General features: G+C 34.8%; 1 protein-coding gene across 2 annotated transcripts in view; it reads left to right on the plus strand.

Moving 5' to 3' along the window:
* Positions 1-26,636, plus strand: part of ghrhrb (growth hormone releasing hormone receptor b) — a 79,693-nt gene that overhangs the window by 43,829 nt on the left and 9,228 nt on the right. For both annotated transcript variants that reach the window (XM_087257580.1, XM_087257581.1), the window contains exons 4-6: positions 15,032-15,132; positions 21,418-21,515; positions 21,623-21,755. In XM_087257580.1, coding sequence (XP_087113706.1) covers positions 15,032-15,132; positions 21,418-21,515; positions 21,623-21,755 — 332 coding nt within the window. The remainder of the gene's footprint in view (positions 1-15,031; positions 15,133-21,417; positions 21,516-21,622; positions 21,756-26,636) is intronic.

Raw genomic sequence — 26,636 nt, forward strand, 5'->3', positions numbered from 1 at the left:
GTTGTGCTAATATGTAAATTAAAATTACTACATTATAAACTAATAATGAGTTAAGGCATGCTCAGATTATGAATTAACTTTTTACAACATGAGTCATTGTGCTTGTTAGTACATGTTTGTTAATGTATTATTTAACGCTTTAGCTAAATGTAACCAAAATAAACTGTTAATCTTTCTTTAAGTCATCACTTTACTTGGAGGGGCACACTATTATTAACTCATCATGAACTCTTGTTTTACATTCGAAGAGTTCAGATGGAAACCCCTCTAAATCCATCAGATCTCTTTTCTTGTAAATGAGCATTTTCTAACAGGCTCCTCTGATTAGGTTAAGAAGTTTCATTTTATGTGTAATGATAAGGTTATTAGCTAGTAAATAAAATACCCTGTTTTTTTTCCAAAAATATCACTTTAGACAATTGTTTGTTTTTTTAACAAGGTAGATTTTCTTTGGTGTCAAAACCAGCTTGTGCTTTTTTATGCAAAACCCTCTAAACACACCTATTGGAACAATACAGTGTAATTAGTTGAAAATCACTAAAGATGCACATAGAAATCAATTTACCAAACATAAAACACTCTACACAAACCACCTGAAATGTAAAATGTATAAAGTGGCGGTTTATTCCGCTGTGATAAACCAGGGACAAAGCAGAAGGAAAATGAATGAATGAAATCTGTCAAGTAAATGCATTAATAAATAACATTTAAACTGCCATTAAATCTTATCAATCTGTTGTCATTTCTGATATTTGAGATTTACATTTAATGTAAGTAGATTTAATTTAAAGTAACATTGTAAACTAAGCTTGTTAGATTCAAATAATGTAGTGTAAAAACATTGTGAAACATCAATATCTGTGCATCGTCCATTAATATTAAAAGATTATCAGATGTACAGGTATTTTGAAGTAATACAAATAATGTTGTTTTTTACATTATCTTTTAAAAAATAGCTTAAATTAGCAAATAAAACACAAGGTGGGTCTACTGGGCAAAAAGGGGATGCCTCTCAGACAATTTTAGAAGCTGTCATTTATTTATTCTTACCATACTTGAAGTCTTGGTCAAGTAGGATAAAAGAACAGCATCTGAGCTTGCTATAAATGCATGCTACACTTCCGACTGTATATTTTGTTTCTTTTTCTTATAATGCACAGAGTTTTAAGGAAAGGGCCGTTTCATTTGCCATTCACTGACAGTCGGACAGGCTCATTCAGTTCATCAAACCCCATCTTTTACAATTGAAATCGAAAGCGGAATATTCATTCATTCATTCATTCATTCATTCATTTTCTTTTCGGCTTAGTCCCTTTATTAATCCGGGGTTGTCACAGTGGAATGAACCACCAACTTATCCAGCAAGTGTTTACGCAGCGGATGCCCTTCCAGCTGCAACCCATCTCTGGAAAAGATCCACACACACACTCATACACACTCATACACATACTACTATTTAGCCTACCCAATTCACCTGTACCGCATGTCTTTGGACTGATGGGGAATCCGGAGCACCCGGAGGAAACCCACGTGAAGGCAGGGAGAACATGCAAACTCCACACAGAAACGCCAACTGAGCCGAGGTTCGAACCAGCAACCCAGCGACCTTCTTGCTGTGAGGCGACAGCATTACCTACGGCGCCACTGCCTCGCCGAAAGCAGAATATGTCTCCTCTTAAAGCCGGCGTATCAGCACACTGCTAAACTGAAAACATATGATTTGATTTGCGCATTCTGATTGGTTCTCAGGATATAGCGGTTTTTGCTTTTAAAAGCAAGTGGTGTTTAGTGGCTTTTGTTAGCAAACTGTTATTTCTGAATGTGCTGACGCTTGGATTTGGATGATTAGAAGCTAATTTATTTGCTGGTGGTGTACTACGTGGCTAAAGCATGCACTCAATGTCATTCTCATTTTTGGCAGAAGTGGCGTTTAGCGGCTTTTGCATCTGACCTCTTCATTTATTTTTTTGTTTAATTGAGGAGCTTAAAAAAGCCAACTACAATGAAATGTTTCATATAAATCAGACATTTAAAATGTAAACACTTGACAGGTAGAGGACAATGCACAAGACATTGTGAGCAAATTAAGACAAATGTAGGAGCAGCTCGACTAGTGTATTCAGTATTGAGCTCCATTGTGTTATAAATGGGATTGTTTGTTTTTACTATAATAGGTTGAATATAAAACGGTAAAATTAACATTTCGGCCTTTTATAAGAAAAAGTTTGAGCACCTTTGGTCTAGTGCATGTTTACATTAAAACAATAGAAGCATCACATCAAAACAAACATCTACATCAAAATTGACAGTTTAAACACAGAAATCATGAGTAGTTAATATGAGACCATGACAATGTTCGCCTACAAGTAAAGTGATGACATAAAGATACATGAACAGGTCATGTTGGTTACATTTAGTAGAACATGTAACGTGTTAATCAATGCCATAATTAACAAACATATACAAGTAATTAAGATTATATAGTAATTAAGCCATCATTTACACATTAACTCATTTCATTTATGTTGTCGTTAGTTCTTGATTAGTGCAAGGGTTAATTCCTCATTAATTTAATTTAATTCACCTTTATTTGTATAGCGCTTTTACAATATAGATTGCATCAAAGCAGCTTCACATAAAATGTCATAGTAAGTTGAAACAGTGTAGTTCATAGTTCATCACTAGTTAAAAAGTAACATTTAGTTTACACTACTTATTAGAACATCATTGCTTATGTACTGTTATTGTACAGTGTTTCCCATTTATCCTCTACAGCATATTCTGTTGCCAGATCATATTCTTTGGTTGGTCTCTTGTGTGCACTCAAGCACATGCAGCAAACAGACTTTCTTGACACTCCAACCAAGAGCAATAATGTGACAAGGCAAACACACACAGAGAGACATCATGAGTGCTCTGTAAATTCCTAGCTACAGCTTTAAATACCCAGATATCATAAACTCTGTTAATAGTTGCCACGGGACAACTGAGTGTATTTGTTTTCACAGGTTGAGTAGCTATTAAAGTTATTTGTGCAATGTGAGCAAGCATATTGGACTCATGATGGACTTTAAGTGTTGTCTTCAGGAAATTGGTAACAGTATATTTATACTGTACAGTTCCTAGAGTCTTGTGAGAGAATTTTCCCATCTCGTCACTATGGGTGAAAAAAAGTAGCATATGAGGAAACACAAAATAATGCCCATGGCTCCTGACGATATGATATGTTTTATGAAGCAAAAGATTGGTCTGTGCAAAGAAACTCAGCAATATTAAAAATATGATTACTTTAAACTACATCCTGGGGCACATGTGGAAATCAGAATCTTTTTATAAGAACTGGTTCTTTGTAATTCAAAGAATTGATTTACCTTTTTTTACAGTACATTGTCAAACATACACAACTATATTAGTAAAGCAACCAAAAGGAATGTAAAGTTATTGAATAAGTCTTTTTTTGCAGTAATATGCAGTGCTTAATTTGTAAGGTTTTGAAACTTAATTTGTAAGTTCCAGAACTAAACCAGAAAAATAAGCTATTGAGATTGACGTCCACCACACTATTTCAAATTTCCTGGAACATGACGTCATCAAATTTCTGAAGGGTCTTTTATTATTTTGTGCCATATAATGTCTCTCATGGTCACTCATAAATAAGAACAAACAAACAGCTACAAACATAAATCTTATGAAACATCACTATTCAGTTCGCTTCCAAGTAAAAAGAAAATTATATATATATATATATATATATATATATATATATATATATATATATATATAGATATATATATATATATATGGTTGACGTCAGAATTATTAGCCCCCTTTTAATTTTTTTCTTTTTTAAATACTTCCCAAATAATGTTTAATAGAGCAAGGAAATGTTTCTTCTGGAAAAATTCTCATTTGTTTTATTTAGACTAAAATAAAAGCAGTTTTTATTATTTTTTTAAGGCTATTTTAAAGTCAAAATCACCAGCCCTTTTCAGCTAATTTTTTCCCGATAGTACAGAACAAATCATCATTATACAATAATTTTCCTAATTACCCTAACCTGCCTAGTTACCCTAATTGAATTAAATAAAAGCTTTTAAATGTCACTCTAAGCTTTATAGAAGTGTCGTAAAATATCTAGTAAAATATTATGTACTCGTGTCATCATGGCCAAGATAAAATAAAACAGTTATTAGAGAAGTTATTAAAACTATGATGTTTAGAAATGTGTTGAAAAAACCTCCGTTAAACAGAAATTGGGGAAAAAAATAAACAACAGGGGTGATAATAATTCTTGACTTTAAGTGTGTGTGTGTGTGTGTGTGTGTGTGTGTGTATATACACTGTTGTAGTCAGAATTATTAGTATATATATTAGATATAAATAATATATACTTATATATAATTAACTCGCTCTCTCTAATCTTCAAGAAGAGCCCACAGTTACAGTAACTCTTCTATTATGTTTTTCTGGCTGACTTGACTTGGTTTGCTTCTGTCTCCTGTTACCCTGATCCAGAGACGCAGTTCCATCATCTCGAGATCTCTTTTGATCAGACTCATTATCAGATTTACTTGCGGTTTTGCTATTTTGAAAATGCACATAGTATTTAGGTAGTTCACTATTGCATTATTTATTTTCGCTGCTCTTTGCAAGCGAAACAATAATCACCAACGAATGAGAGTGATTGTAAGCCTATGAAAGATGATGGGCTGAAAATGTTGTTGAGGGCCGATAGTTAAAATGTGAATTTTGCTTTAACTTGCACATGGTGTCTACCGTCATGTGCGCAAATGCAGGTATTCACTACCCACAAGTTAATGCCAAATCTATTAAATAAATGGAATGAAAAACACATAATTTTTGGTTGATTTATCCAGGAGCCAGAGAATACCACTGTACTTTTTTGTGGTTTTGAAAAAATGTTACACAATAGTAAATGCTTGACAATGATAAATGTAACCATTTTAATTGATTAAGTGTTTTGTTGCATTCTCTCAAAGTACTTATAGCAAACACGAGGAACAAACTGGTGTAACACATTTTTTAATTCAGTCAAGTTTATTTGGAGATTTTTGTTTGTTTTTTTGTGTTTTGTTCTACTGTCTTCAAATTCAGCCAGTTTTATTTTGCTTGAATTGGTTATATGTATTAAAGCTTTCCACAATTGCATTCTGTAATTCACTATTACAAGCAACATAACTATTGTATTATTTTTTACAATTAGCTCAATGGACATCAACATGTGCGCACACACACACATACACACACATGTTGGTATTGGTGGCTTACAAAGATGTAAGATTTCCATAGATGTAACATATTCTATACAGTAAAAACACCTATTATATGGCCCTACCTCTACACCTTTGAATGTCAAAAGAATTTAATTTGAAGCATTTTGAGTTACAAAGACTTCAGGCATGTCCTCATAAACCACCATAATAGAGTATTATGTCTTACCCATGGCATTATACAATAATCTGTAAACCACCAAAACCAGTACATACGCACAAACAATGTTGTAATTACCTTTTTATAAGGACTACTGTACTGTATATATTTTTAAACTTTATTTAGCTAGTAGTAAGTCATCAATGTGACAAAAATGTAAACCTGAAAGAAATCAAGACAGTTCTCTTCAGATATCCCAATTCTATCATATATTGCGCCTCCACTGATTTTAAAAGATTATTTATGGACTTTTTTTTTTCTCCACTATGAATGCCAATGGCTACCAGTTTACCAATGTACATGGTTAATTGGTAACATAGTAACAACATCACAGTTTCAGTGCCCCCAAAAATGTCTAAACAAAGTAACAAACCATAAATGAATAGATAAAATGTTTGATATATTCAAACATGATTGCTTAGTATTGTACATTTTTTTTATTAAAACATAAAGTTTGCAAGAAGAAATTCTTGAGCAAAATGTTTCTTAAGGAATTATATAAATACCTAAAAATACACTCTTGTTCATTTTCATAGTGTACTTCATTTAGCCTGATAGTTAAATGTGTAAAACTTGACATTACAGCTAACCTATAACCTTCTGTCTCCTCACCTACACTTATCTCGGCCATTCTGAAAGCCTGCTAAGTGGGTGGTTTAGTGCTATAGTTTGCCAATGGGAGTTCTTTTCACTTGCTGTTTCTAGCATTACCATAACGTGTAGTTCATACGCTGTAAGTCTCTGTCTCTCCCTGAAGCCACAGTGGGGGAAGACGGAGCAGTGAGGACTTGACCGCTGCTGCTTTCTCTGCTACAGATGTCAAGCGTTGGCCTAGGGGGATTGAAGAGATAGAACAACCAGCGCTATCAGCCAGTGCCATAATGCCTCCTTTAACCCTCTTTGATTTTTAATATTTGTATTATTTCCTTGGCACATTTTCAGCAAGATTTGGAACACAGCTATGTAGATATCTGCAGGTCTATTGTGTGTACTTAAGTATTCACAGAGGTGTGTGGGGGGATGCAGGAATATCATGATGCAGATAGCGATTGTGTCATGAGTGTTTTGCTTTTTCTTAGCCTCCACAACCTTTCCATTGATTTCTCAACAGCCTCAGAGCTGCTTTGCAGGCTCCATGATTTTAAAAATGTTTTTTTTTTTTTTTTCAGTGCCAATATGTGTAACTTGTGTGTAAATGCTTTGGAAGAACTGTTATTAGAGATGCATCGATTGATTGGCCATTTATAAGAACAAGATTTTATCACTGTTCTATACTGTTCATATTAATTCAATTAACTTTAAAAACAAAAGACGATCCTTATACTCTCGAAAGGCCAGTATTTATGAATTTTAAGTTTCTTTGAATTTAAAGGGCACCTTTAAAGCTGGTTCTCCTCACCCACCATTCCCACGTGCATGTCAGAGCCATAGCCTTCACTTAGATAAACAGCACAGTGACAGACAAGAATGAAGAAGATCTCCCTTACCACACTAAGAACGTCCCCAGCTGTTATTTGATATGTTTGTTGTGGAGTTAATTCAAGCCTTTTTGCTTTTAACTTTACACTGATTTCACACAGCAAATGTAAGGATTCACATTAATATCCACTGCTATATGTGCATCCATTATGTTATGTACAAAATAAACCTGATTTAGGTCCACAAACCGAGATTGAAGCATCTTTTTTTGTCATTGTACTAGAGCTGCACAATTAATCGAAAAACGTTTGCAATCTTAATCCAGCATTTCTACGATTCTGTCAATCATATTTTCAAATTGAGGAGAGAAGCAAAGTTGTAAAACAAGTCTTAACATTATTTTACATATAATGTTCTGCAACGTACAAACCAATGGTGTTGAAATGGTGTTGAAAGTCACATACTGTATTTATAAGGTATAATTTACCCAAAAATGTCATTTCTGTGTTCATGTAATTGATGTATTCGCGACCGCGAAATCACACATGATGTGAGCTGACCATGAGCTGTTACAACAGAGAGGGTGGGCTTGTGTCTGTGAATGAAGTCTATTACAGTGAACAGAACCTGCATAGGCTGTGAGTAACAAGTGATAAAGTTATGAATAACATTCAGTTTGTTGCACAGCATATCGTTTTGGAAGCCGCGCGGAAAGTACGAACAGCACTTTGCAGTGAATAGAAAACCAAAACCGCACACATCATTTAAATAATCATATCACATTTTAGAGTTCTGATTACGACAAGCATTTAATGTTTTTCTTTCTTAGCAAACACAAAGTGTTGTGCATGAGAATAAATGTTTACCAGTGTCAGTATAACTACTCAAGCCTGTATAATGTTGAATATAATGCAAGCAGGAATTTGATAATGAGAAATGTCTCATTTAACCAGCAGAAAAAAATGGTCTAACATTGTTGTCAAGGACAGATTGCAAGCATAAGTCTCAAACATAATAATTTAACATCAGAATTATAAACAGTTGTATTCTGATATCATCAATGTCAGACCTATTTAAAGTCTGTTCAAATCCCCATTCACAAAATTTAGCATTTTAATCATGTTTTTTTTTTTTTTTTTTTTTTACTTAAAATAAAGATCACAATTTTCTCACGATTCTGTTGATGTAAAATAAAGGTTAATATGAGTGGGCTATTATTATTGTTATTTCTCAAGCATATGGTAAAAACACTATAATAATATTATGTTTAGGTCTACTGATGGTTAAAATGCAAAATTTTGTGAATGGTGGACTTGAACAGACTTTAAATTGGTCTGACATCGATGACATCAGAATACAACTAATTATAATTCTGATGTTGAATTATTATTTTTGAGACTTATGCTTGCAATATGTCACTGACGACATTATTAGACCATTTTTTTCTGCTGATAAAATGAGACGTTTGTCATTATCAGATTCCTGCTTGCATTATATTCAGTATTATATAGGCTAGAGTAGTTATACTTAACCAGATGGTTTTCAAATGACTTATAAAGAGAATAATACTTCAGTCATGTTGTTGTAAAGTTTTAAATTCACTAGTTACACAATAAAAAAAAATCTAAATCGTGAATCGGTCAAACTTTATAAAAAATCTAGACTTTTTTTTTTCCATATCGCCCAGCCCTAGTTTCAGATATGTTATTTTCTGTTTTGAGACAGTACCAAACTTTAAAAGAGTTAAGGAATCATTATCTGATAAAATAACCCTGATTTACAATCACATGCGTATATATATATATATCATTTATCATCATCATTCATTTTCTTGTCCGCTTAGTCCCTTTAGTAATCTGGAATGAACGGCAACTTATCCATCAAGTTTTTACGCAGACTTTTGCAGTAAAACTAATATTAACATTTCACACAAACCCCTACCTACTATTTTATATCCTGGAAATTCAGAGAAATAAAGCATTCTGTTTCTTATTCATTCATTCATTTTCTTTTTGGCTTAGTCCCTTTATTAATCTGGGGTTGCCACAGCGGAATGAACCATTAACTTATCCAGCATTTGTATTACACAGCTGCAACCCATGTCTGGGAAACATTGATACACACTCAATCACACTCATACACTACAGACAATTTAGCCAACTTAATTCACCTGTAACACATGTTTTTGGATTGTGGGGGAAACCGGAGCATTTAAAGGAAACCCATGTGAACGTGGGAAGAACATCCAAACTCCACACAGAAACGCCAACTGACCTAGTGACCTTCCTCCTGTGAGGCGACAGTACTACCTACTGCGCCACAGAGTCGCCGCATTCTGTTTCTCTCTTTATATATTCTTTGTTATTCAATTTCCGGATGTTTCTTTTCTTCACCTTGTGACTGATTGTTTTGGTTCATGGCTCATAATGCTTTATCATATAACAAAATATAAGTAAAATACATAATTTCTAACAGCATTTTGTATTTAAACTATAGGTTCACCATAAAAAAATATTTCTTTCTTATTAGTATATTCTGGCCTTAAAAAGCAATACATTTGTCAAGCATTGACCAAATATAAATTAAAATACCTACCAGCATTTTCAGTGAATACCATCATTTTTAGACAAACACTTTCACAATTAAGGAGCAAAAAAAAAAAAAGAAAAGAAGTTTCAATTATGTTTGCTCTCTACTTCTTTCTTTTTTACGAAAGTGAAGTTTGATTTAGGCTAGTAGGCAACAGAAAATCAATATTGTATGCAATGCATTTATCTGGGCATTACTCCATCTTATCCTAGCAAACGTAACACATAAATGATAATAAATTACAACACTATATATAAATTAATAATAATAATTTACAACACTATATACTTACAGAATCCATACTTCATACTTATTTTTTCATGTCATGTTCAGTGAATTATGTTTAACTGTACATGTATCAGTTATCAGTTCATGGGGGCTGAAGTGTACTGATCATGCGACCAACCCTATATCACCTAATCTCGTTCACTAACCCCTCTGTAATTGTACTCTGTGTTCACATAATGAATCATGGATGAATGGACATGTCGACAAATTAAACAATGACAAAACCTATTTGTTCATGCAGACCTTCTGAAATAAGATTTATCTAGTTCAACAAGTTTTAACAGTGTGTGTCTTTTGGAGGCAACTGGCCTCATTACTTCAAGTCATGTTTTAATATTGTGAACAATGGGGAGTAATAATAAAAGTCCAAAGTTTTTAAGTTGTAGTCAAAGAGAAAGCAATTCATTCACAGCAATGCTCAAATGGATGCTTTCCCATGGAGAATAATAATAGAAGAAGAGAGAATTTGTCATTGGTGCACATGATCTACTTCTTATACTGGCTGTATTTTACAGTTTGAGTGGGCTTTTGAACACAGAGGTTGTTGTGAGTAATCACAAGGGTTTTAAAGAGATAGTTCACTGTATCTTTATTTACACACATTCATGTGGTTTCAAACCTGTTAGCTTTTCTTTGTTCCAATTAACCAAATGTAAGATATTTTGAACAATATTACTTTTGATAATAATTTTGTACTATTGAAGTCAGTGGCTCAGAGTTTGAACCAAAGGGACATTAAATAATGGAGCAAATGCCTGTGAACTGACCATCACAAGCTAGTTATTTTATAGTTATTTGATTTTTTGATATTTTATTGTAAGGGTCCATTTATTAGTTCTATGACAGAACAGAACTAACAGATTGGTTGGAGGTTAAATGCATGTAAACCTTCTCTCAGGCAGCTGAAAACAGATTACTAAAAATCCTAAACTTTTATTTCATGAATCTAATTTTGACCCTTACTTTTATCTGATTCTGATTTAGAATAATTTACATTAAGACTCATCTTATTGAAGCTGATCACCTTATAGGTTGTGATATGGTCTAATTTAGATCGATTAACCTAATAATTCCTCATTTTCAGTTAAATATGTCTTATACCTGTATCCTGCACTTGCCGCTATTGCACTGCTGGTTAGACCTAAACTGCATTTCATTGCTTTGTACTTGTACATGTGTAATGACAAGAAAGTTGAATCTAATCTAATCTAATCTAATCTAATCTTAATAGTTCATCATTTACCCGAAATCAGTATGCTGTCCAGTTACATGTGCTCACGGACACAGCCTAGCCAATTCTGGTTCTTAGATAGAGGATATAACTGTAAACTAATTTCTTTTAAATAATATTAAGTCGCCCCATGCTTGCTCATACATGAAGAAAATTTGATTTAGCTACTAGATTATATCATACTTAATCAGTGATTGTCAGTCTTTAAAGCTGTGTCTATGCTCACTTCATTAAGCCTGATTGTATGAGCAATCCTGGTCAAATGGTGTGGAAACCTAAACCTAAACAATTTACTAGATTTACAATGATTTCGGGAGATGTAAAAAAGAGTTTTACATTTATTTCACAAAGATTTTCCATGTCAATTCACATAATTAAACAAAATAAGCCAATTAGGAAATGTAAAACATCAGTTACACAAAGATATTCAAGAGTTAGAGATTAATACCGCACCGTGTAGAAGTACATTGCAGCATATAATTCTTGATGCAGAGCTCAGAGACTTACACAATGCAATGGAGAATCCTGGCTACAGGATCCCACCGACACTTTTGCACCTTTCCTTTAAATACTCAAATCCCAACAAATGATCATAAATTCAAGACAATAAAAGCATCACAAAGACCCTTGTCTGGTCATGAGTTGATGTGAAGACCATTTTCCTTAAGTGTCTGGCAAAGATCTTATCAAAGATGAAACCCAAATCAGCATATAGAAGTGATATTGTGAAATATTACAGTGCGATTGAGAACACTTTACCAATCACACAGAGACATTTAAAATGATACCAAACATGAATATAGAGCCACAAGATGGAAACAAAGTGTAAAGGGGTAGGGCTTCAAAATTTACCACTAAAGCCTGGTTTATTCTAGACGCATCCGCTAGTTCACTTGAGTGCGCCGCGAATGTGACATCATCGATGTGTTTGCAGAGGTTCGCTTTGGGTGCGCATGACATGGTTCAGCTGGCGAAGCCGACATTTTTTTGAGAGTCGAGCGAAAGGAATATTCAACACGATCACACGGCAATTCGTAACCTTTTTATTTAGTGGCTAATTCATATGAATTCGTACGATATAATTCGTACAATTTAGTGCGATTTGCTTATCCCCCAATGACGGTTGGGGTTAGGGTTAGGGTTAGGTGCCACGCCTCCTTTTTAAAATTGTATCATTTCGTACAACTGAAATCGTACGAATTCGTACAAATTAGCCACTAAACTGGCAAAACGTAAAATACTTACATTTTCTCGTGAGATCAGGCTGGAATATTTGAACCAATCAGTTTACAATACACTAGTGCTCTGTTTTTCTAGGCTTTTATTGGTGATAATGGTCAGGAATGTCGGACTATTATTGCCTTTTTGGCATATCAGTCGAGGACAAAGTAGCCAGACACTAATGTGTGAATTGTTTAGTGGGTTAAATAAAAAAAAAAAGTCTTTAGTTTTTATATTTTTAGTAAGCATACTTTTTTTATTTTGTTCTTGCCATAATAAAACATATATTTATAGAGTAACCCATGTTCTGTTGTCATTAATATTTTTAATAAAATTTTATAGGTAGAACTGAACAAAAGCAAGTGATGCATCAGAGTTTGAATAAAGAAATCTTGAATAGTTATAAAGATTTTTTTATAATTATTCAAATAATTTCAAAAAAAAAATTTTTAAAAACCTTGAACGATATTAATGATATGACGTAGTTCTGAAAACTTCCTACTTCTCTGTTTATTTGTCTGATTTTACAGTAAGTTTAAGCCCCCTACTGTTCTAAAAAATATCACAAGGGTGAATGTGTCAAGTATGAAAGCCTTGTCCACTCCTCTAGGTCCACGATGTGGCACCAGGCGTAAGTATAAATCAGGCTTAAGAAGTGGGACACCACTACAGCACCTGCACACGACATCATGTCAATGCGATCTCATACCGCATCAGATCAGACGATGGCGACAGATGCAGCTAATCCAGTTGCATTATTTTTTGGTATTTATCTTTAGGAAATCACTAAAGGCATATAATATGCTATCATAATGATCTAATATAGCAATAAGATCGTAACTGTGCATTTACACAGTGGCCATATTCATCTATGTAAACAAATAAAAACAACATTAACAATATAGTAGACACTGTAAAAAGCTTATTCCCAGCCACTAGACTTTTCTGACAAGGTATTTGAGTGTCATCGAGTGTCAGAATGTTGTTGAATTGGAGTTGAATTGGGATTGGGCCTTAACTATCCTTACATTAGATACTGTGTAGTGTATTCTATAAATAGAATCAAATAATTAATTAATTGGGTAAGTTAATGATTTTCTGAAAAAAAAGAGAAAGCGGCTGATGAATCATTGTTTTGAACAAATTAGTTCAGTGAATTATCAATAATTACTCATAAAGACTTGTTAATGCAACCTGCAACAAAATTGCCCTACACTAAATGCGTCAACTTTACAGTCTGTCTGAATCACCGCTTTCTCATTTGGTCTTATTGTGTCACTTGTTCTTCTTTGAAAGCCTATTGTGTTTATTAAAAAAAAACAAAAAAAAAAAAAACATTTCGTTTAATTTCTGCCATATAGCTTTGGAAATATCACAGCTATATGGCTGGTTTGTATTGCAATTTCACACACTTTCAGTAGCTCTCTATTATTTTTCTCTGTCTCTATAGACTGGGAGGCAATTTTGCCATTATGCTGTGTGACATACAGTACATTAAGCCCATGCCATGCTGATAAAAACGAGATGGCTTTGATAGCTCCATCTGAGCTCTCTAGCCACATATCTAACATGAAATCTAACAAAAGATATAAACAATAATAAAAAAATAACCCCTTTCCTGTCACATGCTATTGAGGGGAATTAACTTTGAATTACTGTATTTTAAGTTTATGAGATTTCAGGGTTTTGTGTTATTGTACAGTAACTTCCTAGAACTGTTCTCAATGTCCATTAAATCTAGGACAAATGTAACATCTGTCTTGTTTTGTGACTAATTCCACAGAGATGAGCATGGTGTGTCAGGCACTGTAATAAGCAGATGTTGGTGTCTGGTGTTTAATAAGTTTCTTTTTGCCAAATGATGCACTAAAATGTGGCCTTTAGCAGTGTTTCTCAACCATTTTGGAGCCAGCTCTGCACGTTTTCCATGTCACCTTAACCAAACTGATTCAGGTCTTCAGCTCATTAGCAGCGATTGAAAGACCTGGAATGTGTGTGACAGACAAATGAGACATCCAAAACATACAGTACCTGTCAACATTGGGATATAAAACAATGAGGTATATGCCCAACGTAACACCCCCCGCCCCACTGCAAAAAAATTAAAAATAGAAATAATAGCCCCAGATTACTAAATAAGTTCATGTGGAGCTGTTTTGTTGTAAATAAACTAAAATGTCAGTAATATGTTTTATTATAATTATTATTATTTCCAAAGGAACAAATACGTAGTATAAATTATCACCAAATAAATTTAGTAACAGTTGAATTATTAAAATTTATATCTATATAAATAAATAAATAAATAAATAAATAGAATCAAGTTATCATATTTCATTAATATTTTCTTTACTGTATAACTTATACATTTTGATGAAAGTTTTTTAATCAAATCAGAAAAATCATCAGAAAAAATTTTGTTTGATTACATTAAAAACAGTTTTGTCACTTTAAAAATGCACACATCTAACATTATAATGAAAGCATTTGATTGCTAAGCTAACTTTTTGTGTTCATTTAGGTCAAAAATAGTTGTGTTTGGAAAAACCTACCATGATCGAGATCTTTACGAGGGGTTGCGGGGGGCAACCCCTGGTGGTTTGGCAGTATGGGTTGTGTATATTATTGCCGCCTTCATAGAAAGATTGAAAATATGGGAAAATACCTTCACGGGATGATAGCTGGATAGAACTGTAAAATACAGGAGAATCCTGGGAAAAACGGGAGGGTTGGTATGCCAAAACATGCAGTGTATGCCAGGAACATGATTGAGAAACACTGGCCCATACAATTTTGTAAGTTGATCATTGTTCAATGTTTTTTTTTAAACAGGTTTCATATTTAGGAACTGCACCAAGGATGGTTGGACTGAAGTCTACCCATCATATGAGAATGCTTGCGAGATTGTAGAGGATGTGGAATCGGAAACTGAGGTATAACACTGATATTTGCCACTCTCCATGTGTGTAATAGTCAAATTTACAAACAATATTAGAGTGGAAATTGTTTTTCACAATTTTATTTTTCAATGTAGAGATCCTTGCCTACGTATTTACTCTGTACTTGGTAAATTGTTTTTTTGGGAGGTGGTAATACATTTTTGTGGTAGGAAAGAATACAGTAATCTTCAAAAGTTATAGTTAACTTGTAAAGAACAAGTATGGAGTATTGAGTGGATGTTTAGCACTTTTCTTGGCAAGTAGTCAATTTATGAACTGTCAGTCTGCGTGGTCAAGCCATTTCCACGTGAACTGTGATCTAGGGTCAGAGTCTATTGATTGAATATCCTGTTGTGGGATTTAGGATAGAATATAGTCTTGCAGAATGAGGCATTATTTAATGCTTTCTATGTAATAAGAAGCCAATTTACAAGCTAACAAGTAACTATTTAACGGTTGCATAGGTTACTATATTAAAGTGTTACTATGTTATCTACAATGGTTTATTAATGTTTGTGAGGCTACATGGCAAAATGTCACACAATGACAACTTGCTGACCAAAATGATCTGCTGAAGTTCAGACTGACTGCATCAGAAAGGAAACAAAGGTGATTTAGGAGACATTAAGTCTGAGTGTTTTATAAGCTCTTGATGTACTTGGATTTTGACAAACAACCATATCAATATTTACAGAGTTTGGTTTACAAAAGAGTTGTACAATGTGTGGGAGTTTAATGGGTGAAAATGCCATCTTGATCCCAGAGAATGACCAGAAGGTTTTGAGCTAAGAAAAAGGCAGTAACTCAATTAAACACTTGTTAAGGCCTGGATACATCAAGCCAACAGTTGATCACTGGGCAGCGCCAGGCCATTGGTGAGCATCTGTCAGATTTGTTTGTTTGGTGTGTTCCACACGTTGCCTCTCATCGGGTTCACATCGAAGTGAATTTGCCTAATTCAGCTTGCAGTTGACCAAATCAACAAAACAAAAACTAAAGTGACTAAACTGAGCAACTAACACAAGTCAAGCAATAACACAAAGAATATGGCTGTCATTTTGTGTGATTTCTTAAATATTTTGCAAAATATATGGGATTTACGAAGTATGAAAATAAGAAAATGCTGCTTTGTTTAGTGGTTTGTATGTGTGCAGCACCAGTTATGGTTTTCCTTTGTGGAATGGCAATACAGATACTACCTCCTATAGGTACGGAAAGATATATCCTCTCACACAGGTGCACTATATATAAATATCAGGTTAGCAAGTATTGAGAGTTTATTTGGATGCCAGTGAACCTCTTTCTGTCATCAGTGGAAAACATGTTCGATGTCTCAATATCAGATGAGTTGGGACCACTTTCAAACTTTAGGTGACCTAAACTTCTTCCTGATTTTTTGGAAATCAGTGGATGTCTTTTGGGTGTGAGTGCAACACTTCTGAATATATTTTGCATGCATTTCAGATATCAATAGACCACTTGGACATATTTCAGATAAATTCCAGACATCAATGGACTACCTTCAGATGTCAGTGGAAGCCTTTCGTACATCTGTTGGACGTCTTCGGATGTCTTACAAATGTCATAAGACCACATGAGATACTTTCGGACATCAGTGGACATCTTTTAAATGTTAGTGGACCGCTTTTGGAGGTCTTTCAGATGTCAGTGGTCTGCTTTTGGATGTCTTTCGGACATCAGTGGACCACTTGCAGACAGCTTTTAGACATCAGTGGAAGTCTTTTGGATGTTAGTGGACGTCTTTTAGACATAAGTGGACTGCTTTCAGACATTAGTGGACATTTTTCAGCCCTCAGTTTTGACCAATAGTGGACTTCATTCAAACATATTTTGGACATCAGTGGACTGCTTTTGACTTCAGTGGACATCTTTTGGATGTCAGTGGTTGCCTTTTGGATGTCAGTGGACATTTTTTAAATGTCGGTGAACTTTTTTTTTTATGTCAGTGGACTTCTATTGGATGTCAGTGGATGACTTTCGGATGTCTTTGGAAGTTAATGTATGGTTTTCAGACCTCAGTGGACAACTTTTGAAAGTTTCTCAAGTTGCCCCTTACTCTGGGGATATTTTTATAGTAAGTTAATATTGTATGCTTTATTGTCAATTGTCTGTTTGGGTGTTGTTCCAGACCAGACACAGTGACACTGCTGGATTTGTTGCCACTAGTTCTTTGATATCAGCTTGAAGTGTTGCAGGCTTTACAAGTGAGGTCTAAAGAAGAGCTTTTCTGAATGCTGTACCCTGAAGCAGATAAGCAACAGCAACAGAAAAGCACACCCATGCTACATATTTTTGCTTAACAGAAATTGAGATCTCAATATGTATAAGCTTAACAAAATTAAGACAAGGAGTTCACTACTTTACTAGCTTCCACAGTCACTAGGTTTTTAATCCAACAGAGCACCTTGTTGAAATCTGTTAAAACAGAAAATTTGCATCAGAGATGTTCAATCAACAAATCATGTCAAGTTTCAAGGCAGTTGGGTCTAATGCAAAAGTCAAAAATTGTCGAAAATATATTTATATTGAAGACCTATTTTTATGGATGCACACTGAAACCCTGACTTACTCCCTTCTCCCTAATACTACCACCACTCTGAGCTTTTCACTCTATTTGCATAAAAAGCTGAGCATTACTCATCTATTTAAATGCTGCCCTAAGGGACTTTGCACTGTCACAGTTTCATTTACTCTGCTGTCAGGCCTAAGTTCTGCAATGCAATCCTTTACACAGTTCCCATACAAAAAAATGGATTGAAATCACTGCTCACTTGTGGCACACATACAGTGCATCTGTATGGGCTGCCCATTTGTTGATCTCTTCAGCACTTAGCTTGCTCTTTCTATGAACAGGTCTCTTGCCTTTTAAAAGGATTACAAACTTGAAAGGCCATTTTGCTTTTGTCATGTTGATTTGAGCAAACTGTAAACATTTTACCAACAAAAACTGCTTTTAGTGTAAACATTCTATAATCTGTCTGTCATTTTCTTATATTATCTCTTTCTTTTTGTGACAGAAGACCATGGTTAAATGTTAAATAGCAAAGAGACAATACTCTGAACAACAATTCACAGATAATATGATTCTGTTTAACACACACTGGTACAGCTAACCCACATAGCTAAATATCTCTGGCCCAGCTCTGGCCCACACAATCAGCTTTTGCTTGGCCCACATGCTGCAGTGAATTATGGCAAATGACTGGAATAAGTCTGGCTTGCAGACAAGGTGCCAAACATGGACCATATCTGGGCCAAGTCTTAGCCAAGTTAATAACCCATAACTGAGCCTGAACTGGGCCAGATATGTTGGTGTGTCACGACTGCAGTGAAATTGATAAACCCATGAATCATTGTGCTTTAGGCGTGCTATCGGCTTGCTTTTTCTCGAAGCGACCTGATTGGTAGAATTTTTTTTCTTTACTTTAAAATAATAAAAACGCATTTTAAATGTGGGTCAAGATAGGCCAAACTTATATGGCCCACATATAAATTAATCACATCTGGGCCTAATACTACATTTTTCATCTTGCCCAAGTATTGTGTGCCGCATTAAAGATGGGGCCACCTCTGTGAAACCAGGGCCATGTTTGGCCCACATGCTGGATGCCAGTGCCAGATGATCATCTGCTATGCCAGATTTATGCTAAATCGTGGCCAGAATTCTTTGCTACCTGGTATCTTTACAGAAACTTCCCATAGACTTAATGATTTGTATACTGTACAGACTGTATAATCTCTTCCCCTGCCCCAAATTCTCCCCTAAACTCAACCCCCAGAGTAAACAATCTGCTTTTTTACATTTTCAAAATACTTCATTCTGTGTATTTTAAGAGATGTTTTCCTCATGGGGACCAAAACAATTTATTTGGTCCCCATAATTTAAAAAAATACAAGGTAACAAACCCCAAAACAAAGCAAGTAGTTCAAGGTTAGCAGATGAGAGTGTTCTTAATGTTAACAAACCAACTGTAGTTGAAGACAAGAACATAATACTCCCTTCAGAAGGATGCAATTAATATCTACCACATGAACTCTATTTTTATAATGGGGTTCACTTGTGCTTGCATGGGGTTAAAGGTCCACCTGAAGTATAATTAGCTGCATATGCTGAAGTGCTAGAATAAGATGACCTGCTTTTATATTGGCTAATGACTGAAAAATACAGCATGCAGAGAAACGCATTAAGAGATGTTTCAATAATGTTTACATTTCATTATCCCACAGTCTTCTATATGTGTGGTTTACTAGCTGGGGTGAAAGAGTAAAAATGAGCCCTCTGATTGAGCATTACATTTATTCATATAGTGGGTACAGAACATATTCAGAAATTATTCAGACACCCTACAATTTTTTACTCTTTGTTATATTGCAGCCATTTGCTAAAATTATTTAAGTTCATATTTTTTTCCTCTTTAATGTACACACAGCACCCCATATTGACAGAAACAATCTGAATTGTTCACAATTTTGCAGATTTTTAAAAAAAGAAAAACTGAATATCACAAGGTTCTAGGAATTCAGACCCTTTGCTTAGTATTTGGTAGAACCACCCTTTTGGTCCAATACAGCCATGAGTCTTTTTGGGAAAGATGCAACAAGTTTTTCACACCTGGATGTGGGTATCCTCTGCCATATAGATCCTCTCTAGTTCTGTCAGGTTGGATGGTAAACGTTGGTGTATAGCCATTTTAGCCATCATGTAAATTGGGTTTAATCAGGGCTCTAGCTAGACCATTCAAGAACAGTCATGGAGTTGTTGTGAAGCCACTCCTTCTGTATTTTAGCTGTGTGCTTAGGGTCACTGTCTGGTGAAAGGAAAGCCCCTGGACCAGTCTGAGGTCCTGAGCACTTTGGAGAAGGTTTTCATCCAGGATATACTTGTACTTGGTCACATTCATCTTTCCCTCAATTGAAACCAGTCGTCCTGTGTAACCCCGCCGGTCCTACGCCACCCAACCCGCTCTGAGCTGGTATCGAACTGGTGACCTTTCACATGAGAGTCGGGTGCTCTACCAAGGAGGCTAAAGACCATGGCCTCTAGCTTCTGTCGCTAGAGCACCTTTAGAGGTCAGAGGAGTGAGGTTTTCCTGCACAGCACTTACTAGCTGGCCTCTGCTATACATGCAGCTGAAAAACACCTCTACAGCATGATGCTGCCACCACCATGCTTCACTAATGGGACTGTATTAAACAGGTGATGAACAATGCCTGGTTTTCTTCACACATATACAGTACCACTTAGAATTAAGGCCAAAAAGTTGACTTTCTATAACTTTCTCCCGTCTCCCAACTGCATCTCTGGAGCTCAGCCACAGTTTTCTATGGGTTCTTCTTTACCTTTCTCGCCAAGGCTCTTCTACCCTAATAGCTCAGTTTAGCCAGACTGCCAGCTCTGGGAAGGGTTCCAGTCATCCCAAACGTCTTTCATTTAAGGATTATGGATGAAACTTTGCTCTTAAGAACCTTGAGAGGAACATAGATTTTTTGTAACTTTGGCCAAATCTCAAATATTTCCATTTTTCCATGAACTTGTTGCAATAATTTTTGAATATTGCAAAAATATCCATATAGGGGTTTTAATATTTCTTATTTGCTGCACTTGAATGAAGAATAATGTAACTATTATATAATACATTCTTAATTTATTTTTCTGCACACTATCAATGGTTGACTACAACCTCGATTATAACATCTATAATATTTTTGACCTCAAGCAGTGAGACTTTTTCATGAAATCTACTGGTTTAGAACTATTATCATTAAGAAGCAAACCCAGTAGTCTAGCAGATAAAAGCTTATATTTTAAATAATATAATATACACTCCTTTTTATGTGTGCTGCAGCTTAATGATTGTAAAATGACTGCATTCTGAATGTTAATGCTGACATTTGTTCAACTTTGTCTCTTCCTGCTCTTGTTAGGTAGGACTTGTCAAGCTGGAAAAAGTGATGTGCTTGATTAAACCTGAGCCGATTAAGCCAAACATTAGCCCGGAGATTCATTTGAAATGCATGTGTTACATAACAAATGTCGTGAACCAGTTCTGAGCAGAATATCTATGTAAATTGTTCACAAAAACAGATTCCTACATTAATTTCAGTGAAACCATTCATGTTCAAATGGATTTATCCACAATATGTTCTGCTTGTCTCAAGAATAACCAGAAAATGTTACAAAAAATGCATTCGTTGAAATTGGAGGAATGATTGAAATAACTTCACATATTTTTCTTATTCTTTTTGGATTTGTTCCAGACCACATATTATGCCACTTTCAGACAAGTGTACACTGCAGGCTACGCCACCTCTCTGATTTCCCTCATCACTGCCATCTTTGTGTTTACAGTCTTCAGGTAATGCAAAACTCCTCACTAAGCTCAGCAGCTATTTGAAAAGGATTAATCAGTGTGAAAAAGCTGTTGTTTAATTTGGCAATCTGTTTTATTTCATTCAAAAACAGGAAGTTCCACTGCACCAGAAACTATATCCACATCAATCTGTTTGCATCCTTCATCCTGCGAGCCAGCGCAATCTTCATCAAAGATGCAGTTCTCTTTGCTGATGAGAATCTGGATCACTGCTTCATGTCAACAGTGAGAAACCACCAGCTGTCACACACTCAAGGAGAATTAGTTTTTTTCATAGATGTCTTTCCAATGAATTGGCAAATGCAAATTAAACATGTCAAAGCTCATGTTGATAACACTTTATTTTGATGTTCCCTTTAGACATTCTGTTGACTATTTATAGCTTTGCCCAGCCAGTTAATGCTTATTAGAGTTTCGGTAAACTCTCTGCTTAAAATCTGTTAAAACTTTATTTTGATGGTTCTCTATAAACAGTTGAAGTCAGAATTATTAGCCCCCTGTTTATTCTTCCCCCAATATCTGTTTAACAGAGATAATTTTTTTCCAACACATTTCTAAACATAATAGTTTTAATAACTTATTTCTAATAACTTATTTATCTTTACTATGATGACAGTGAATAATATTTTACGAGATATTTTTCAGGACACTTATATACATCTTAAAGTGACATTTAAAGGCTTAACTAGGTTAATTAGGTTAACTAGGCAGGTTAGGGTTACTTGGTAAGGTATTGTACAACGATGGTTTGTTTTGTACTATTGAAAAAAAAATTGCTTAAAGGGGCTATTAATTTTGACCTTAAAATATTAGTAAAAAATTAACTGCTTTTATTATAGCCGGAATAAGACAAATAAGACTTTCTCCAGAAGAAAAAATAATCAATGAAGGGCATATATTTCTGACTTCAACTGTATATACTGACTAAAAGGTACTTTGAAAGTGTCATGACACACAGCAGATTTGACACAAGAGTAAGGGTGAATAACAATATTAGTGGTCTTAACTGAAAGGGTTGAGCATGAAAGAAGTAGAGGAATCTGTTGCAGACATACACAACACACGTAGAGGGAATCCAAGAAGATGTAGACAACACAGAGGCGTTGGAACAGGCAGAGTGCAGGAATCCGGAATCTTTGCGTACGAGCGAGCACGGCCATTTGAATCTTTTTGACTTAAGACTTCAGGTCTCATTCACCTCTATTCATTTTCAGACGTTAAACAGCTCGTTATTTCTAGTGTGTCTCTGTGTGCAGGTGATGATCATTAGAAATCGGGTGATTGGGAAAAGGGTTGCTGCGTCCCAATTTGTATGTTTATCCTACGCCCTAAAAGTATGTACTTTTTTGTGAAGGAAAAATATATAGTTTTGAGTGTACAACAGAAGAGTATGCAAGCTTTTGGACATACTACTTCCTCATTAACAGAATTGCCATTCGCGAGTCTTTCATGCAGAGAAATCTTCTCAGGTCTATGGATAATTTTGCATTCAGACGTTAATGTCCAAACACGTCTTTATATAAGTTCAGTATTGCTGTTGCAGATGAAATATAACACAGAAAACGCGATTTAAATATGTTCCGGTTGGCTAGATATTAATTAGCAGTCATACATACATCTTTACCGAAGCTTCTCTACTTGACGGTTGGTCTTGCGCATCCATGTTTGTAGTTTATTTACACTATTTACCTGTGTTTGTAGTTCTAATTGAATTCACATCCAAAGCGCAATGTACTCTGGGCATATTAGTGCTTAGAGTATGGACCCTTCTACACTTAACATTTTTACCAGAAATAGTAAAACATTTGGCATACTGTATTCAACATACTACAATTTAGGACATGCTAATTCTATTTTTAAATACTATTTAGGATGGATAGTATGCAAATTGGGACGCAGCAGGTGTGGGTTCTGACAAACTAGGTTACTTTAGTGTCTGCCTGACAGAAAGTACTAATTCTGTAAACCTTAACCTAACAGTATATTAATCCTTTACCAATACTAGGTTTTCTCCATACCTGCACTGCAAAAATGCTTGTCTTCCTTAGAGTTTTCGTCTTGTTTCTAGTCCAAATATCTAAAAGTTCTTAAAACAAGAAGCATTTCTTAGACAAGCAAAACATATAGTCTTGTTTTAAGAAATAATATGCCAAAATGAATTTAGTTTTCCCTTAAAACAAACTAACTATTCTGCCAATGGGGTAACCAAAATAATCTTGTTTTTCTTTCTGACATAAGATTATTTTTCTTACCCCGCTGGCAGATTATTTTTCTTGTTTTAAGGGAAAACTTACTTCATTTTGACATATTATTTCTTAAAATGCTTCTTTATTTAAGAATGTTTGGACTAGAAACAGGACAAAAAAAATCTAAGCCATAACATTTTTTTGCAGTGTGGCTTTTTTTTTTTTTTTTGCTGTTGTTTTTAGAAACCTTTATGATTTTCTTACTTTGTTTGGTTCATTCAGGTTTACAGTAGCTATTATAGGTATCAAACAAGTCACAATTTTTTATTCCGGGTAATTATATGTCTAAAGCTGCTGACACGAAATTGGACCAGATTTTGAAGAAAAACTCAATTCCAAACATACACAAAAAAAAAAGAGTTTTTTTTTTCCCGGAAATGTATTTGTGTTTAATAAAAGAAAAGAATTACTGATCTACTGAAATGTATTTAATAATTTGCTTAAAATACTTTTTTGTTAATGACAGCTTCAAGAGTTTTCACTTCTTGACAGTTATGTCCGTGTCTTCTATCAACTCAAATATTTTGTGCTTATTTTCTATTGGATTCAGGTCAGGTAATTGGCTGGACCATTCTAGCAGCTTTATTTTATTTTTCTCAAACCACATTTCCTGGCTGTGTGTTGGTATCATTGTCTTGTTGAAATGTCCATTCTTCATTCATCAGACTGCTAATGTAGGTGTTAAGACTGAATTAGCTAATAGTAATTTACACTGATAAGGAGCAAGGTTGCTGAGCAATTTAAGTTGCTGTCTGGGCTTTCCATGCCCTTTTAAACCTCCCTTTATGTGTTCAATACCTTTTCCTTGTGTCATTTCATTTTATTACAGGTATCTTATTGTTTAATCTAATCAGATTTGTTTTTTGCCATCTGGTGAAAATTTTAAATCTGCAGCACCTTTAGAAATAGCAAGTGACAAATTTTTACAAATGATGATGCATTCAATATTTTTTTACCCACTGTAAATGGGTACAATTTTTGTATCCCTTCTCTACCCTAAACTTCTCACTCTTCATCTTTTCTTTATCCCATACTGAAAGGAAAAGGGTCTCTAGTTCGGGTCATGTTCAAAGCTAGGCGCCCTCTTTCAAGACTAGAAACATGTGCACTTTAACTAATGAGAGAATAGTTGTGCTCACATGTGACAATTAAGTCCCAGGTGAATAGGTGCCAGTTTTAAAACTAAATAAAAACATATATAGAGAATATGAATTCTAAAAAGAACCATCAAAAGAAAGCCCTCATGGTCAGTGAACACATGTTTCTAATTTGCGCTTAATCACAGCTTTTCAAGAAAAAGCATTTAAAGTCTGTAAAGTACACACTGATGTCTGTGGAAGTGGCAATAATGATCAGTGTAAGCTTAATTTGATGACTTCACACTGTGCTTAAAGAATTAGTTCACTTGAGAGTAATAGAATGTAAAGATAATTTACTCATCCCAAGTCATCCATGATGTTCATGTCTTTCTTATTTCAGCTGAAGAGAAATTCATGTTTTGAGGAAAACAGTCCAGGATATAGTGGACATTAGCAGGTACAATAATGGTTGAAGAGCAGCTCAGAAGGGCTCTAAACAATCCCAGATGGGAAAACTGGACATTTATTTTAAAATAATGTTTTCAAAATGTTTATTGTAGTTGTAAAGGCCACTTTTAATTTCACTCAATTTGTCAATGCTTCAATGCTTCATACCTAGCCTGTAGTTTTTTAAAAGTTAATTCAGGAAAATGAACTGCTGTATTGGCTGAAAAAGTTATAAAATACTGGATGGCAGTGCTGGAGCCATATTGTAAATGCTCACAAGCCCTATTTTGTTGGTAACAGTTTATTCTGCTCTTCTCCCAGTTCATCAGACATGCATGTCATTTAGGAGGTTGATAAATTTACAGAATCCAACAGCTCTTAATCTCCAAATTGCAGCTTATGCTAAAATTCACCTATAGTATACAGTAACTAAATTAAACACGATCATTATCAAGCTAAATAATAAATATATTTACTTACACATGTCATAATATAATCTTTTGAAGAAAGATAGTTAATAAAACAACCCCCCCCCCCAAAAAAAAATCTACTATTTGACGTCAGCATTTTTTATAAATGCCATCTCCTACTAAACTGCAAGAGGGCCTACTAGACTTTTAAATTTAAAACTAACATGTGAAACAGTTCATTTAGAAATAGGGTTAGCATTGCTTTCCAACCAGGTTAATGAAATGGCAATACTGTGCAGTGTTAACTACATCTTACTGCTGGATGCAAACCTAGCTGCAATCGCAAACCATGTATTTTTATGTTATGGACAAGAACACAAACAGGTTGATGACACAAATAGGTTAAATAAAAATTGTATTTCTCAAAGGTATAAATGTCAAATGGTGACATTTTGATTAAAGAAGAAAGAAAAGAAACTGATTTTATAGACTGAAAAGTCTGTTCAGGATCAACTTGTTAGTTCAGGCAGAAATATGTCAAAAGAGGATGCACACAATGCTAGAGCTGTTATTTATATAGGTCGCCTGCTGGATTCATCCTGTCAGTGACAGTGACATTGCAAATATTAACCTGGGGTTTAGGGATTTACAGTGTATTGTATAGTGTAACATCAGCAAATGAACACGGGGATTAGCTGTTTACCATTGGCAATTTTTGAGCATAACCCAAGAATCCATTTTCTGTCAGCATTAGCTTCTCATTTCTGCACCCATTTTTCCACCCTGTTAGTATCAGCTGATTCACTGGTGCCTTAAAGGCATACTTTTCAAGATTTGCCTCCGCTTCAGCTCACAATCACCTTCTTTGAAGTATAAAAAACACTTCTTACACACTGTTCTTCCCCCTGCTTTGTGAGGTCTTTT

Source organism: Danio rerio, chromosome 6 (genome assembly GCF_052040795.2).
Source record: "Danio rerio strain M-AB ecotype USA chromosome 6, GRCz13ab, whole genome shotgun sequence".
Classification (NCBI taxonomy): Eukaryota; Metazoa; Chordata; class Actinopteri; order Cypriniformes; family Danionidae; genus Danio; species Danio rerio.